Source organism: Chanodichthys erythropterus, chromosome 22 (genome assembly GCF_024489055.1).
Source record: "Chanodichthys erythropterus isolate Z2021 chromosome 22, ASM2448905v1, whole genome shotgun sequence".
Classification (NCBI taxonomy): domain Eukaryota; kingdom Metazoa; phylum Chordata; class Actinopteri; order Cypriniformes; family Xenocyprididae; genus Chanodichthys; species Chanodichthys erythropterus.
This window is the reverse complement of record NC_090242.1, coordinates 35,128,157-35,146,750: the sequence shown is the minus strand read 5'-3', so window position 1 is coordinate 35,146,750 and position 18,594 is coordinate 35,128,157. Positions and strand designations below refer to the sequence as shown.

The 18,594-nt window shown below is 40.7% G+C and overlaps 1 protein-coding gene across 1 annotated transcript; it reads right to left on the bottom strand.

Annotated features, from left to right (window-relative positions):
* Positions 1-10,658: 10,658 nt before the first annotated feature.
* LOC137012326 (uncharacterized) lies at positions 10,659-14,888 on the bottom strand. Its single transcript, XM_067375447.1, has 3 exons — positions 14,791-14,888; positions 10,707-11,903; positions 10,659-10,665 (listed from the first exon to the last, which is right to left on the bottom strand). The coding sequence occupies exons 1-3, from the start codon at positions 14,886-14,888 to the stop codon at positions 10,659-10,661; spliced, it is 1,302 nt and encodes a 433-aa protein (XP_067231548.1).
* Between the last annotated feature and the right edge of the window lie 3,706 nt (positions 14,889-18,594).

Here is an 18,594-nt window from a genome sequence, read left to right as displayed (position 1 = left end):
CAATTGAACCATGACCTGAGTCATAAAAATACAGTGACATTTGTGATTACTGGAGATATTTATGGAAATTACTAGAAATCTAAACATCAAAATCTCCTGCAATAGTTTTCTCTCAAAGCATCCGGACACAACCAGCAGCTGCTAACAGGGACTTAAACCAAGCACCGTAACAGCATTTCTATCTCTCTTGCTTTCTCAATACTTTAAATAATGCATGCATTGAAACCTTTTTGTTAACTTTTGTTGCTAAAGAAACAGAGACTAAAATCTGTAAAGTTTAACTACACAAAGCTATTAGTGAACACGGGTGATGAATCAGGCCTTTTGTAAGCACGCTGAATGTCTAATGCACTTTTATATCAAACATTCGAGGCAGCGCAGGACATAAACCACGCAAATATCAATATCTTATATCTCACTTCTCTACAGAACACAATAAAAGCTGCGAAATTGCTCCTTCTCTCATGAAAAGTTAAAAAGCTGCAAAGGGAATAATTATGAAAAACTCATCAATTGCAGTAGCTGGAGGGAGAATTAAAGATCAGTTTTAGTGGAGCACAAAATGAAATGGATTGCAGTCGAGTTTAAACTAAACGACTTTCTGGAGCAGAAAGAGAGAGTTATTATCCAGAAAGAGCAAAACACAGCCACAAAATCAAATATCATACATAAAGAACATTTGCAAAAACAAACATAAGTCAGATAACTGCGTGATAACCGTATCTTACCACACGGTACAAACGTCTTCTGTTGAGAACGACTTCATGTGAAATCTGATATATGGCAGACAAAACATGCAAAACACATGATTCATATTTTTTTAAATCCCTCACATAACAATAATAAATCATATATAAGTCACATATTTGCGCCATATATTGTAAAATATTGCACAGTGGTCATTTTAATGGTCATCAAGAACAGGTTAAATTGACATCACAACATTAACACTAGACCACCAACATTTACATTATTATTTTATATTAAATATGTCTATATAGTTTTTATTGTTTTATTTCAGTTTTAGTTATTTTAGTACATCAAGTTAAACTAAATGAAAATGAGTAATGCATTGGCAACTAACTGAAATAAAATAAGTTTAATGCGTTTTTTATGGTATTAGTTTTAGTTAACCTTGTTCTATAGAAGCTTGTTTCTGGCACTAAGGTCATTGTGACTTTTTTTCACAATTCTGACATTTCTTCTCGCAATTTCGAGATATAAACTCGCAATTTTTTCTTCTTTTCTCAGATTTGTGAGATATAAAGATCCAGCGTTAGCGTCAGTTCTGGCAGGTCATGTCAGTCAAGCTCACATCAGCTGACTCCCAGGTGACTTACATCAACCTATAGGAATACGACGCCTATCACAGCATCCATATATAAGCTCCTCAGTATTATCAGCAGCATTTCTCAGGAGCTAATTACCCTCCTCCATCCATGTATCATGAATAAGTCATGATGTCACGAAATACAGTAACCCCTTCAGCCGTGACTTATTCATGATACAGCACTAGCCTCGAGTACCTTATTGCTTTTATAAAACGGTTGCCACACAATACAAATATGAAAGCCCAAAATAAATATCATGCAACTTTCATGAAGTAAACTAAAGCTTTCCTTCCGCCTGAAAAAATAGTCCCTGACCGTGAACAGCAACAGAAATGACATTATTACGCCATTAGATGGCGGCAAAGAGTGTCTTTATGAGTGTGTCAGTCAGTAGCGAAGACTTTTATATTGAAAAGACTGAATTGTTGTGAACACGGAACAGGACGCAACTGTCAAATGCTTTGACTAGTGCTGTCAGTCACGGGAAAACCCCTTAACTGTTAAAAGGACAAGATAAAACATCGGAAAACAGATGTTTTATTATGAACATAGGACTGACCTGAAGGAAAATGCTAAATCTGAATGCAGGTAATAAACTCACTCACTCGATCTCTTTCTCACAATACTCTTCGACATATACAGTTGCTATGTTGCATGGTGATACACAGAACTGTTGGGTGAAGCGGTCATAGACAATCATATTGACCAATCAGAACCAAGGACAGGAACTATCCGTTTAATATAATATAATATAATATAATATAATATAATATAATATAATATAATATAATATAATATAATATAATATAATATAATATAATGCTTGAATCTGATTGGTTGACCAACTTTCTAAGGTGTGCAATTATTTTCAGGGAAACGCACGGCTAAAGTAGTTCTAGCAGGTCTTGATCACTTCACCAAATGATTTCAGTTATTTCAAAGGTCCTTACAGCTGAAAACAGCAAAAGAACCAAAACCCACAACGACACTGACCAAGCAAATAAATATAGTAAACAATATGATAAAAACGACAAATTATTTTCTTGTTTTTTGCCATAAAATTACGTTTTATTATGTACAGACAGCATATACTCTCTCCCGCTCAAACACACACACATCCAGTATGGACACACACTCGCACAGAAGCATGTTGTCAGTGCAACTTAAAAGCTACATGACATTTTTCACCAGCAAGGAAATATCGGTGCTGTTCTTGAAGCAGATAAACTTACAGTTTCACAATTAATAGAGATGCTGCTGCCGAACACTGTTGAGAGCCGCACAGACTCAAGGTAATTCACACGCTTAGGGATAGTTCACCCAAAAATGAAAATTTGAGGTTTATCTGCTTACCCCCAGTGCATCCAAGATGTAGAGGACTTTTTTTCTTCAGTCGAATGCAAATTATGATTTTTAACTGCAACCGCTGCCATCTGTCAGTCAAATAATAGCAGTGATTGGGAACTTGAACAATAAGAGTCGAAAAAACTTCCACAGACAAATCCAAATGAAACCCTGCGGCTCGTGACGACACATTAATGTCCTAAGACACGAAACGATCGGTTTGTGCGAGAAACCGAACAGTATTTATATAATTTTTTACCTCTAATACACCACTATGTCCAACCGCGTTCAGCTTCCGGCTAGTGAGGTCTGATCGCGCTCTGACAACGGAAGTGATGTCTCGCGCTCATTGAAGTATATGGGCGAGACATCACTTCCGTCATCACAACGCGTTTTTTGACCTCACTAACAGGAAGCTGAACGGAGTTGGACATAGTGGTGTATTAGAGGTAAAAATTATATAAATAATGTTCGGTTTCTCGCACAAACCGATCGTTTCGTGTCTTAGGACATTAATGTGTCGTCACGAGCCACAGGGTTTAATTTTGATTTGTCTAAGCAAGTTTTATTTACTGTTATAGATGAAGTTCCCATCTACTGCTATTATTTGACTTACAGACAGCAGCGGTTGCAGTTAAAAATCATAATTTGTGTTCGACTGAAGAAAAAAAGTCACCTACATCTTGGATGCACTGGGGGTAAGCAGATAAACATCAAATTTTCATTTTTGGGTGAACTATCCCTTTAATATCTCTCTCTCTCTAATAACTGCATAAATAACTGCATTAGTCTGTTATCAAGTCTCAAGCCTCCATTAACTAGTTCTAAAAAGACATGTGTGGAATGAGATGCATAAAAAATTTGAGTGTTTTAAGGACAAAAAAACTGACTTGAAATACAACATCGGAACAGTTTCTTGAGGTGTGTTAACCACAGTATAAGCGGTATAAGGTGGTGTAACGTCCACTCCACTTCGCGACTGCATTACCACCTTAGGTGTGCATTATTTTCTAATAATTCAATGGCCCGTCGTTGATTATTCCTTTAATAATATAATATAATATAATAAGTCACCACAACTGTTTATTGTCAGTAAAGAATGAGGAAAGTGTGTGTATTTGATGGTTTATGTGGTCAGTGTAGGAAAGAGAAAAGAGCGAGGAAGTTCACGAGTCTGCAGGCGAGATGTTGAGGTGGAAATGAGCAGAACTATACGGCTAAAGCGTGGATCAGATGAATGGGGACATTATATGAGGAGACTGCCTCTGTGTTTTTGATGTATGGCTCAGAGGTCAGTGGGTGTGAGACCTGTGTGTGTGTGTGATGGCCAGGCCAGTGAAGGATACGGTTGCTAAGCAACAGACTGACCAGAGAGACTCATCTGATTGGAGTTTCATGGAATTAATTTCCACGTGCAGAAGATGACCAGCGTCAATCACAGCAGCGCTCATTCATCACAGGACAGAAACAGTGTGTGTGAGAGAGTTTACAGTGGCTAAACACTCACTAAAGACTCATCCATCTCAGCTCAGCTTTGTGCTGCTGTCAGAGGAAGAGAAATGACAGTGTGGACGGAGCGAGGGATAATGGCTCCGTGATGGACTTCAGTTGAACAGTTTGACAATCTGGAGTAAAAGTACAGTATTACTTGCTCATATGATCAGATTTTTAAGGTCTTGTCCAGTTTAACCTGGTGTGTGTGTATAAACATGGTTGTGGTTGAAAATATTTTTTAATGTTTGAGTCTCTTCTGTTCACAAGGCTGCATTTATTTGATCAAAAATGCAGTACAAATAGTGAAATATTATTACAATGTAAATGTGAATATATAGTAAAGTGTAATTTATATCCTGTGATCAAAGCTGAATTTTCAGCATCATTACTCCAGTCTTCAGTGTCACATGATCCTTCAGAAATCATTCTGATATGATGATTTGATGCTCAAGAAACATTTATGATTATTATCAGTGTTGAAAACAGTTGTGCTGCTTCATACATTTGTGGAAACTGTCATACTGTTTTCAGGATTCTTTGATGAATATAAAGTTTTGACTGGTATTATAACAAATAATAATATACTTAATATTAATATAACTGAACACACACACACACACACACACACACACATATATATATATATATATATATATACACACACACACACACACACACACACATATATATATATATATATATACACACACACACACACACACACACACACACACACACACACACACACACACACACATATATATATATATACTTTTTTTTAATAAAGTTATGTAGAAGATTAGTATGTTTTAATGGAATGTTGTAACAGATGTTGATCTACCGGTAGTTTTCTGTAGCTGAGATTTAAGGTTTGACATTCATGATCCACACAGAACGACCATCGAGTGTGAGACGATCTCTGTCTCTCTCCAGTGTAAAAGCTCATCTAACCTGCTGGCCATGAACTCATGCATCACACTGACATGTGACACACACACACACACACACACACACACGCACTCACACACACACACACGCACACACACACACGCACTCACACACACACATTACTGTCAATTTTCTCAGATAAAAAAAAAAAAAAAAAAAAGATGCACAGACCGGATTTTGACAGTGGATCTTTTTACCCATAAACCCCTTCAACAGTGAACAAAGATTTACAATGGCCGATAATGAAACTTTTATCGGCAGATACCGATTATCGGCCGATATATTATGACTTTTATGTCAATTTCATCCTTTTATGGCATAATTAAGACTTTATCTCAATTTTGACTATACAGTAATTTTTTTATGTCAATTTCGACTTTTTATTTCATAATTATGACTTTTTATGCCATACCTAGACTTAAGCCATAACTTCACCATTTTGTCATAATTTTTATCAACTTTTTGTCACAAATGTTTTTTGTCAATTTTGACTTGTTACATAATTGAATTTTTGTCATTATTATTGCTTTTTTATCTAAATTTTGACTTTTTTGTCAATTTTGACTTATTTCATAATTTTTCTTTTAATGTCATACTTGACTTGTCATCATTTAATCTTTTGGCCATAATACTTTTTATCTCAATGTTTAATTTTTATGACAATTGCATTTTGTCAATTTTGACTTATTTCATAATTATTACTTTTTATGTTGTACTTCACTTGTCAATTTCATCTTTTGGTCATAATTAATACTTTTTATCTCAATTTTGAGATTATGACATTTGATGTCATAAATATAATTTATGGTGAATAAATTAGGGCTTCATTGCTGCCATAAGAGAAACATCTCATCAAAATCCAAAGGATAGTATTCTAAAGCAAATGTAAAAACAAAAAAAAAAAAAATCCAAAATGAGGGAAATTACTAAAGTAACCACATGAGTTTATGACATGGAGCACATGAGTGCAGTGTGAAAGTAGCTCACAACTCTCTAAAATTAACTTTAAATGTTCCTGGACAAATATTAGTTTTGTTAAAACTGATGTGCTGATGATCTTTTATAACCTCTGATGACACAGACACATCCAGCCGGACAAAGACTGTTATTATCTGTGTGTGTGTGTGTGTGTACAGTCACTAATAGATGATTCATTCAGCTGCTCTGTGTGTTTTATGTCTTATCACATTCTTGTGTTGCTTCTGTGTATCTGTGTGTGTAAGAGTCTCCAGACCGATAAGATCTGCTGCTGTCCTCATTTTAAGGACTTCACTGATAACATTAAAACACGCTCTGAAACAATGGCAGCAAAAAATGACACCACATTCAGACCTTTGACAAACACACAGAGAGACACGCCAACAGAAGAAAATATGAAGGCAAATGATCAACCCTTCCACACATAAATCAGCTCGGGACAAATGATCTACTTCTCATGACAATCACAAATACTTCTTTATAAGAAAATGCCTGTAGGAAAGACAAATCACAATGCATTAGACTTTTACAGAATTCTCTGGCTTCTCTCACTTGTGTCTTCTCTAGAGTTTCAGAAGAGATTTCAGTAATCTCAAATGTCAAACATTTAACATCTGATGATCTGAGTTTTTTCTGTTCTCTGTGTAGTTTCATTCATCAAGCACAAGAAGCAAATCAGTTTAATGATGCAACATGCACTTACACGATTAGCCCACAGATAAACAGTGGGCAACATTAAGATAACGTTAAGATAACACTGAGATAATGTGAGAATAATGATGGTCTGTAGCAGCATTCTGCCACTGTAGAAACATTCAACACTCTAACAAATGATGAATTTAAGATCCTGATCGCTTCATACGGTTTATGGTGATGTAATTAATATCCAGGAATGCCATATACTGTAAATGACTGTAAACGCAAAGGAAACAACATCAAGCTCTTTTGAAAGGAATAATTCACCCAAAAATGAAAACTGTCTGACTTTCTTTCTTTCTTTCTTCTGCTAAACACAAAAGAAGCTTTTTATCAAGGTGAACCATTTCTGTAACGCTTTTGACCTGTCACCGAGTAATATGGAGAAATGATAAAATATTGATTTGTTCCTGACTAATATTTGACAGGTAGACAGTAGATGTCAGAGGCAGCAATTGCAATCTTCTGCGTAGCAATTAGCAGCTGAAATATAAATTAAACAACACGGTCTGAGCAGAGAAACATGATTAACAGGTCAAGACCTCATTCAGAGACGATCTCCACCCATAAAACACTGATCTCTCTTAATATGTGTTGCTAAATGCATTTGAAACAAATTATATTTTTAATGCAGGAAGTGTCACAGTTGGTGACTGTAAAGAAGCACACAATGAAGGAGATACTCTAGATAATCTAATATTAAACACAACAAACAGGAAAAATCACAACCACGTTACCCATAGACATTAACAATATACTGTAGGACCAGGAACAAACTGAAACTGGGGGCTTTAATACATGAGGGCAAACAAAGGAGCTGATGAGTTAATAAATGAGGGACAGGTGAATTAGTTGAAGCAATGAAACACTTCAATCAGAACGATCAGTCAGAAAATGAACACAACTGAAACAAAAACAGAACATAACCCTGATGTCACTCCCCCTTCCCGGAAGACTCAACCTTGCGCCAAAAAAGTCAAACTGGGGAGGGAGGGGGCGTGTCCTGGAGGTGTGGCAGGTGATAGGCAGGTGACCAGGGTGATGAGGGCAGGCTAGGTAGCCTCCAGAACAGTACCGACTGTATAAGGGACCAGGGGGGTGCCTGTAGTTCACAGAGCCAGGGAGGATCGGCCTCCGTGGCCTTGACTCGGGAACTTGTCCCAGCCACTATGGCCGGAGACATACAGCCCCCTATGCGTTGTGAACCTGACCGGACTCTGGAGAGGGCTCATGAGCTGGAGTGGACTCATGGGCTGGATTGGACGCTGGAGCAGACACTGGAGTGGGCACATGGGCTGGAGAGTCCTCTGGAGTGGGTTCAGGAGCCGGAGCAGACTCTGGAGCGGGCTCATGGGCTGGAGTGGACTCTGGAACGGACTCTAGAGTGGGCTTATGGGCTGGAGAGTCTTCTGGAGTGGGCTCAGGAGCTGGAGCAGATTCATGGGCTGGAGCAGACTCTGGAACGGACTCTGGAGTGGGCTCATGGGCTGGAGCAGACTCTGGAACGGACTCTGGAGTGGGCTCATGGGCTGAAGTGGACTCTGGAGCGGGCTCATGGGCTGGAGCAGACTCTGGAACGGATTCTGGAGTGGGCTCATGGGCTGGAGTTTACTCTGGAGCGGGCTCAAGGGCTGGAGCAGACTCTGGAACGGACCCTGGAGCGGGCTCATGGGCTGGAGCAGACTCTGGAACAGACTCTGAAGTGGGCTCATGGGCTAGAGTTGACTCTGGAGCAGACTCTGAAGCGGACTCCTGGGCTGGAGCGGATTCTGGAGTGGACTCTGGAGTGGGCTCATGGGCTGGAGAGTCCTCTGGAGTGGGCTTAGGAGCTGGAGCAAACTCATGGGCTGGAGCAGACCCTGGAACAGACTCTGGAGTGGGCTCATGGGCTGGAGCAGACTCTGGAGCAGGCTCATGGACTAAATCGGACTCTAGAGCGGGCTCATGAGCTGAAGCGGACTCATGGGCTGGTGCAGACTCTGGAGCGGGCTCATGGGCTGAAGAGGACTCTGGAGTGGGCTTAGGAGCTGGAGCAAACTCATGGGCTGGAGCAGACCCTGGAACAGACTCTGGAGTGGGCTCATGGGCTGGAGAGTCCTCTGGAGTGGGCTTAGGAGCTGGAGCAAACTCATGGGCTGGAGCAGACCCTGGAACAGGCTCTGGAGTGGGCTCATGGGCTGGAGCAGACTCTGGAAAAGACTCTGGAGCAGGCTCATGGACTAAATCGGACTCTAGAGCGGGCTCATGAGCTGAAGCGGACTCATGGGCTGGTGCAGACTCTGGAGCGGGCTCATGGGCTGAAGAGGACTCTGGAGTGGACTCTGGCATGCGCTCAGGGGCTGGAGCAGATGCTGAAGTGGGCACATGGGCAGAAGCAGACTCTGGAGCGGACTCTGGAATGTGCTCATGGGATGGAGCAGACTCTGAAGAGGACTCATGGGCTGGAGCAGACTCTGGAACGGACTCTGGAGAGGGCTCATGGGCTAGAGCAGACTCTGGAACGGACTCTGGAGTGGGCTCATGGGCTAGAGCGGACTCTGGAGCAGACTCTGAAGCGGACTCATGGGATGGAGCAGACTCTGGAACGGACTATGGAGCAGACTCATGGGCTGGAGCCGAGGTGTGTGTGGCCCAGACACACAACGCAACAGCCGTGATGGACAGTGCAGTGCTCTCTGGGCTGAGCTCTGGGGCTGAAGCGGACACTGGAAAGCATTCTGGAGCGGACTCTTGGCTGTTATCTGGAGTGAGTTCTAGAGTGAATTCTCTGAATGGAAGGGACTGAAGAGCAGGCACCTGGACTTGAGCGCAAACTCATAAAAGGACTCTGTAACTTCTTGGAGGAATTTTGAGACAGTTCGTACGGCTAATTTGTACAAATTCATATGACCTCACTCAGCTGTTTCATATCTATACATGACAACGGCTCTCTTTGGATCAGAACGCAGATCTAAATGTTCGCTTTGATCATAATTGTCAAAGATTTATTAGTGCACTCAACTGTCGCAGCTTTAATTTTCTAGCAGAGGGGCAGGGGTGATCAGACTGATGTCACTCCCCCTTCCCGGAAGACTCAACCTTGCGCCAAAAAAGTCAAACTGGGGAGGGAGGGGGCGTGTCCTGGAGGTGTGGCAGGTGATAGGCAGGTGACCAGGGTGATGAGGGCAGGCTAGGTAGCCTCCAGAACAGTACCGACTGTATAAGGGACCAGGGGGGTGCCTGTAGTTCACAGAGCCAGGGAGGATCGGCCTCCGTGGCCTTGACTCGGGAACTTGTCCCAGCCACTATGGCCGGAGACATACAGCCCCCTATGCGTTGTGAACCTGACCGGACTCTGGAGAGGGCTCATGAGCTGGAGTGGACTCATGGGCTGGATTGGACGCTGGAGCGGACACTGGAGTGGGCACATGGGCTGGAGAGTCCTCTGGAGTGGGTTCAGGAGCCGGAGCAGACTCTGGAGCGGGCTCATGGGCTGGAGTGGACTCTGGAACGGACTCTAGAGTGGGCTTATGGGCTGGAGAGTCTTCTGGAGTGGGCTCAGGAGCTGGAGCAGATTCATGGGCTGGAGCAGACTCTGGAACGGACTCTGGAGTGGGCTCATGGGCTGGAGCAGACTCTGGAACGGACTCTGGAGTGGGCTCATGGGCTGGAGTTTACTCTGGAGCGGGCTCAAGGGCTGGAGCAGACTCTGGAACGGACCCTGGAGCGGGCTCATGGGCTGGAGCAGACTCTGGAACAGACTCTGAAGTGGGCTCATGGGCTAGAGTTGACTCTGGAGCAGACTCTGAAGCGGACTCCTGGGCTGGAGCGGATTCTGGAGTGGACTCTGGAGTGGGCTCATGGGCTGGAGAGTCCTCTGGAGTGGGCTTAGGAGCTGGAGCAAACTCATGGGCTGGAGCAGACCCTGGAACAGACTCTGGAGTGGGCTCATGGGCTGGAGCAGACTCTGGAGCAGGCTCATGGACTAAATCGGACTCTAGAGCGGGCTCATGAGCTGAAGCGGACTCATGGGCTGGTGCAGACTCTGGAGCGGGCTCATGGGCTGAAGAGGACTCTGGAGTGGGCTTAGGAGCTGGAGCAAACTCATGGGCTGGAGCAGACCCTGGAACAGACTCTGGAGTGGGCTCATGGGCTGGAGAGTCCTCTGGAGTGGGCTTAGGAGCTGGAGCAAACTCATGGGCTGGAGCAGACCCTGGAACAGACTCTGGAGTGGGCTCATGGGCTGGAGCAGACTCTGGAAAAGACTCTGGAGCAGGCTCATGGACTAAATCGGACTCTAGAGCGGGCTCATGAGCTGAAGCGGACTCATGGGCTGGTGCAGACTCTGGAGCGGGCTCATGGGCTGAAGAGGACTCTGGAGTGGGCTTAGGAGCTGGAGCAAACTCATGGGCTGGAGCAGACCCTGGAACAGACTCTGGAGTGGGCTCATGGGCTGGAGAGTCCTCTGGAGTGGGCTTAGGAGCTGGAGCAAACTCATGGGCTGGAGCAGACCCTGGAACAGACTCTGGAGTGGGCTCATGGGCTGGAGCAGACTCTGGAAAAGACTCTGGAGCAGGCTCATGGACTAAATCGGACTCTAGAGCGGGCTCATGAGCTGAAGCGGACTCATGGGCTGGTGCAGACTCTGGAGCGGGCTCATGGGCTGAAGAGGACTCTGGAGCGGACTCTGGCATGCGCTCAGGGGCTGGAGCAGATGCTGAAGTGGGCACATGGGCAGAAGCAGACTCTGGAGCGGACTCTGGAATGTGCTCATGGGATGGAGCAGACTCTGAAGAGGACTCATGGGCTGGAGCAGACTCTGGAACGGACTCTGGAGAGGGCTCATGGGCTAGAGCAGACTCTGGAACGGACTCTGGAGTGGGCTCATGGGCTAGAGCGGACTCTGGAGCAGACTCTGAAGCGGACTCATGGGATGGAGCAGACTCTGGAACGGACTCTGGAGCAGACTCATGGGCTGGAGCCGAGGTGTGTGTGGCCCAGACACACAACGCAACAGCCGTGATGGACAGTGCAGTGCTCTCTGGGCTGAGCTCTGGGGCTGAAGCGGACACTGGAAAGCATTCTGGAGCGGACTCTTGGCTGTTATCTGGAGTGAGTTCTAGAGTGAATTCTCTGAATGGAAGGGACTGAAGAGCAGGCACCTGGACTTGAGCGCAAACTCATAAAAGGACTCTGTAACTTCTTGGAGAATTTTGAGACAGTTCGTACGGCTAATTTGTACAAATTCATATGACCTCACTCAGCTGTTTCATATCTATACATGACAACGGCTCTCTTTGGATCAGAACGCAGATCTAAATGTTCGCTTTGATCATAATTGTCAAAGATTTATTAGTGCACTCAACTGTCGCAGCTTTAATTTTCTAGCAGAGGGGCAGGGGTGATCAGACTCCACTGCTGAATGACAAAATAACCTTATAAAATTCATACACTACATGGCTGATAGGGTATAGTGAATCATTTGGGACAGAACTTATTCCTCACAGAGTGATTAATCCTTAAACATTCTCCTTCCTCTCTATCCTTGGCACTTAACCTGTGTATCAGCATCAGACAGACACCGAGACTCTACAGATAATAACTCAAGTTATGTTTGTTAAGAAGCGAGACGTGTGTCAGTGACGCTGATAAACCTGCGTTTAAGGGAGTGTCTTTCCTGATTCTGTAATCTAATTCTCTGGTTTCTTATTAACTATCCTGGTTAACATGAGCTCCTCTCCGGCATGACAGAGCAAATGCACCTAACTGTCATATATTTATCGTGGTGAGGATTGGTAGCATACTAGTTACTATAGGGTGCAAAATAAGAGGTTGCAGGATCAAATCCAAGTTGCAATGACACAAGAGCAGATTTTCTGAGGTCAAAAGATCCACTCTCAACACAATCTCATGGCAATTCATAACCGTTTTGGTGGATCATTTGTACAAATTCCTACAACTAAAATTTGTAAAAAAAAAAAAAAAAAAAAAGTTCTAAAAAAAGTGATTTTAATGATATCTGTCCTCTGTGTCGTTATTGGTATAGTTATGATTAGGGATGTACCGATACCGATAGTGGTATAATATGATTTATATTCTTTTGATTTCCCTATCCAATATTTTTTAATTACAAATGCAATGAAGATACTAGTATTGGTAATCAGTATCCGTAAGTACCAAAAATGAAAGTATCGTATCGTACATGTTAATGGCAATTCATAACCGTTTTGGTGTCTAATTCGTATGAATTCATACAATTTCAATTTGTAAAAAAAAAAAAAAAAAGTGATTTCAATGATATGTGTCGTTATCCGTATAGTTATGATTAGCAATGTACCGATACTGATACTGGAATAACTAATATGATTTATATTCTTTTGATTTCCCTATCCAATATTTTTTTTTAACTACAAATGCAATGAAAATGCAAGTATCGGTAAGCAGTATCGGTAAGTACCAAAAATGAAAGTATCGGTATCGTACTTGTTCATGGCAATTCATAACCATTTTGGTGGCTAATTTGTATTTCAATTGGTAAAAAAAGCTCTAAAAAAGTGATTTCGGTCCTCTGAGTCTTTATCTGTATAGTTATTATTAGGGATGTACCAATACCGGAATAACTAATATGATTCATATTCTTTTGATTTCCTGAAAAAAATAAATAAATAAATGTAATGAAAATATAAGTATCAGTAATCAGTATCAGCAAGTACCAAAAATTAAAGTATCGGTATCGTAATTTTTCTAGAAAAAGTGGTGCATCCTACACTGATAAAAATGATTCTGTGGTAAAATACTACAGAAATACAAATGTAATTTCTGTGTACTCAACTTTTCTGATACTGGTGTTCCCATCATGCACTGGGGCATGAATAATTAAAAAGGTTGATTTTTTTTTTTTTTTTTTTTTTTTTTTTGCCGTTTTACAGCTGTATTTAAACTGTTTTATCATTGCTTTTGTTGTTAGGTTTAGTAACCTGCGATTTTATAACATTTGGAGTTCAATTTCTACTCAAAATAACACATTCACACTCAAAAATGATCATGAAATGTTACCGTCATTGTGTATTGTGTTCCAAGTAATGAATTCGGGTGAGTGCCGCATCACTTCTATTAAGCAGATATGGTGTCTACACGATATCTATTGTATTATTTACTTAGATGTTTCTAAATAAAGCATACACTTTAAAAGCATGGTTTAATTCAATGTTATATGAGTAAAAATTTATTTTGTTAAGTTTACTTAACTTTGTTGAGTAGATTTTACTTAATTCTACTGTATATGTGAAATTAAATATAATTAAGTAATGTTTACTTAATTTCTTTATGAATGTTAAGTTCAATAGTAAGTAAATTTTACTTGATAATAAAGTTGTACTGAGCAGTAGCAGTAAAATTTACTTAAAATGTGCAAATTGTTGCGAGGATTTTATCAAATAAATCCTACACGTTATTTTTTCAGTGTGGTTGTGGTGTGGAGTTTAGTAAATGGGTTTTAGTTAATAAGTTATCGTTCCTGATGTGAACAGGCCTTAGGAGTATTAAGAATATATGACTTTGATTTGATCTAAAGACTCAGAGGTTGAGTTCAGGGAGCTGAAACTGTAAATAAAAAAAAATTACCCAGCATTCCAGAGCTCAGTTATCTGATTGCTGTTTTCTTGCTGATGTCAGCCAAAGCAATAGACCCTCTCTGTTGGTCTAAGAAATTGTCCTTAGTTGAGCTGATCGCCTGTGCCGATCTGGAAAGTTCTCGTGTTGATCTCTCTGCCGATCTAGAGAAGAAATTAAAATATGATGAGCTGATCCTCATTGTTATTCGGGTCTGATCCTCTCTGTTGATTCGGCTGCGTGAATGTTAACCTACAAACACAAACACACAAACAATTGAAAGAATAAGTGAGATATGAATACAGCGCAAACACATCTCCAGACACTGGGGGAATCTCACACTTCCACTCATGTTTAATTGAGAAGCTCATCCCAGATGAGGTCATATCACAGTGTGTCAGATAAAAACCTGTTAGTTTCTCCCTCCTCTCTGAGGAACTGCAGGATAGTGTTCAGGATCTGCCCAGAGCCCCCGAACACTTCCGATAGTGTGCTGTACATCACCATGCCGGCTGTTTCTGTCTGTCCTCACATCAGGAAACGCAGGTGGATAATGATACAAGTCTCTGAGAGATTTAGAAACCTCAACAGAAGTCATTCGCCATGCATTGAGTTCATCGTCCTGTGAATGGAAATTCGCTTTGGACTCATTGCACAGCAGCCAGAACATTCATAACACAAACATACACCAAGAGGAAAATAAGCAATAAATAAATAATGCTATAAAATGCATTATTTAAACTATAATAATAATGTAAATCTAAAATAATCCACATCCTACATGCAGTCTCACAGAGTAAATATATAAATATAAACTATAATAATAACAATAATAATAATAAAGAATATAAAGTAAAAAATAAAAAAACATCTTACATGCAGTCTCACTGAATTAAAAAATAAACTACAATAATAATGTTAATAAAGTAATAAAACAGCAAGAATAAACAAATCAAATATAACTAATAATATAAACTAAAATAATAATAATAATAATAATAAATAAAAGAAAATAAAAGAAAATCCTTCATGCAATCTCACAGAATAAATAAACACATAATGTTAATAAAGAAATAAAATCGCAAATATAAAAAATAAATAAATATAAATATATAAATAAAAAAATATATATATATAACTCAATATAAACTTAAATGGTAATAATGAAAATAAAATCAGAAATAATCCACATCTTACATGCAGTCTCACAGAATAAATAAATAAAAAAATAATACAAAATATGATAATAATGTTAATAAAGAAATAAAATATCAAATAAATAAATAAAAAAAATCCTTCATGCAATCTCACAGAATAAATAAATTAATTAGGAAATAAATAACATACAGTACAACAAATTATACTGTAAAACAATATAGAGACTGTAATGAATCCACATCTAACCACAGAATAAAACTTTTGACTGTAAAGTTGACTTAAAGTCCAGACCAGTTTGGAGATTGTTCTGGTCACAAAGTTCTACCGCTCTGAAATAACGGCACACTAGGCTCCGTAACCAGTATGAACGCCGGAAAAATGAATGAAAAACATGTAGTACTTGTTACTGCTGGTGCTGTTCCTCATTTATAAGCCACTTCAGATAAAAAGTGCCTGCTTAAATAATGTACATTTAACAGATAAAACATTTCTGGACCTTGGTGGTCTATAGAAGAAAGAAAGTACGACATGCGAGTGAGTCACTGAAGACGATAACGCTCATTTCAGGTGATCTACTCATTTAAGACGAACACAGCAGTCTCAGGTCAGTTCATGAACTCTGTTCTCCTCTCCATTATCATTTCAATAGTGTCACTGAAGTGCCGGGCTTCCCTCGTGTCCATCTGAGTGGTTTTCACACCCTCCATCTCTCTGTCACCTCCTCATCATCTTCATCACCTCTGCGCTTCCCCTGAAGTGTTTTAAGGTGTGTGTCCTGCGGCCCGTGGCTTTTGGGACGCGCTGATGAGGAGATGATGGGGGTTTCTGCATGAATAAATGATCGTGTGCAGAATCCACCGGAGGAAATAGAGCGAGCGGCTAATGAGGACGTGTTTCCTCCTCTGGAGTGGTTTTATACACCAGAAAATAAAGCACGGCCTGCGATCGTAATTACTAATGTCTCGAGTGCATTTCTGGCCATGAATAAATGATGCCAGTAGATGGGATGGTGTGATATTAGTACCTTATCCCTCCTCTCACCATCAAATCAATGTTTTAGATGAGTAAAACTAAATGGGAGTGTCATAATCATCCAAACCAGCTCAGGCCATTCCAATGCAATTAATTAATAAACGTGTTTTCCTCATTTTTTCCAGCTAAAACATGATTGTTCTTTTGGCTGTCACTCAAGTCTTGAGCTGAAAATCATTTCATTCAGCTGCAGTGCCAATGAATAAAGGGGAAAAATTAGAGATTTTTGGCACACCGTCATTAGAGATTTGGCAGCTGACCACAATATAGACTAATCAGTGGTCAGAGAAAGAGATCTGTACTGAATACCTATAGAATATGATGTTTCTGGTATTCTGGTGTATAAGTATGAATGTGCATCTCTGTAAACCGAACTTAAGCAAAAATATAAGCTATTCATAATTTAAAGTAGTTAAAGGTGAGCCAATCAGCAGTAGGGGGCGTGTCCACTCATGATGGGGAAGGAGAGGGTGAGCCAATCAGCAGTAGGGGGCGTGTCCACTCATGATGGGGAGGAGAGAGTGAGCCAATCAGCAGTAGGGGGTGTGTCCACTCATGATGGGGGAGAAGAGGGTGAGCCAATCAGCAGTATGGGGTGTGTCCACTCATGATGGGGAGGAGAGAGTGAGCCAATCAGCAGTAGGGGGTGTGTCCACTCATGATGGGGAGGAGAGAGTGAGCCAATCAGCAGTAGGGGGTGTGTCCACTCATGATGGGGAGGAGAGAGTGAGCCAATCAGCAGTAGCAGCAGTAGCAGTCTGCAGCCATCTTGGTTATTTAATTCATTTGATTGAATCTGTTCTTTCAAACCATTCAAATGAACCAATTCACAAAGGTCAAGTTAGGAAAATACTGATCAATGATGTAAACTTCATCAAATATTCGGCTATAAGCAGCTATAGAGACATTCATTCATATATTCGCCTCAATTCTCTTCAATGTTGATTCAGTTCAGGTTAATAACTGTAAAGTTAATCAATTAGGAGTTTAATTCAGCTATAAGCAGCTTTATAGAAGATATTATTCATCTCAAGTCAGTTCAATCCAATAATAGTGTCGATGTTGCACAACTTGGCAGTGGATTCAGTTATAAGGCATCTCTACAGAAGACAATAGTGCCGTTATTCAGTTCAAGTTCAGTTCTCATCTGATAGTGTGAGTGCATTGATAATACTGAATATTAAGTGTCTTTTAAACCTCAAAGGTGGCAGTAGATTTATGGCTTTGAATTTCATGCAATTTTAGAGAAAAACATGTTTTAGAAAATATATATTTCAAATTGAAAAAAGTATTTTTGTGCATTTTCCATGACAATAAACATAACATTCTATAATGTTTTTTAAGTTAACTTTTTAAAACATTTTTCACTACAGCAATAATCTGCCAAATGTCTTCTTTAAAAAAAAAAAAAGGACCAGACTTAAGTCAGTGATCCAAATGGCACTATTATACACCCGGCGCAATGCTACGCCAGGTGCGATGCAAGTGTTTTTTGCTAGTTTCAGCCCAACACAGTTATCATTTTCATGTCCAGCACCATGTTGTTTAAATAGCAAATGTATTTGCGTCCATTTGTGCGTCCATTGGCGTGCTGGTCTGAAAACGAGGTGTGCTCAGGTGCATTGTTGGCGTGTTGCTATTTTGAGGCAACTGAAACGAGTGCACCATTTACTAAATGAAACCAACACGCACAACACGCGTACACTCTTCTTATTACACACACAGGGATGCACAGCAGCACACAAACATGCCAAATATTAAAAATAAAAGGATTCTTCTCTGGAGAAGTGTTCAGTCTTTCCGCTTGCAATGTCCGCCATGTAAATAACAAATCCACCATGGTGCAAGCACACCTGGCTTTTAAATGGAATGGGAGATTATTGGTTTATTGCACATTACGCCCAAAACACACCTATTACTAATTTAGAGACTAAGTACAACCCTTTTAGACTATGCGCCTGCGCACAGACAATTTTTTTTTGTCCTTAAACTAGCAAAAGTGGATTCGGACACTTGCGCCATG

Excerpts from the sequence above, each read along its gene's own strand:
- LOC137012326 (XM_067375447.1), bottom strand. The coding sequence starts at position 14,888 with ATGGTGATGTACAGCACACTATCGGAAGTGTTCGGGGGCTCTGGGCAG. Across the intron at positions 11,904-14,790 it reads GAGGAGGGAGAAACTAACAG|AGAATTCACTCTAGAACTCA; the intron begins GTTTTTATCTGA and ends CCTTCCATTCAG.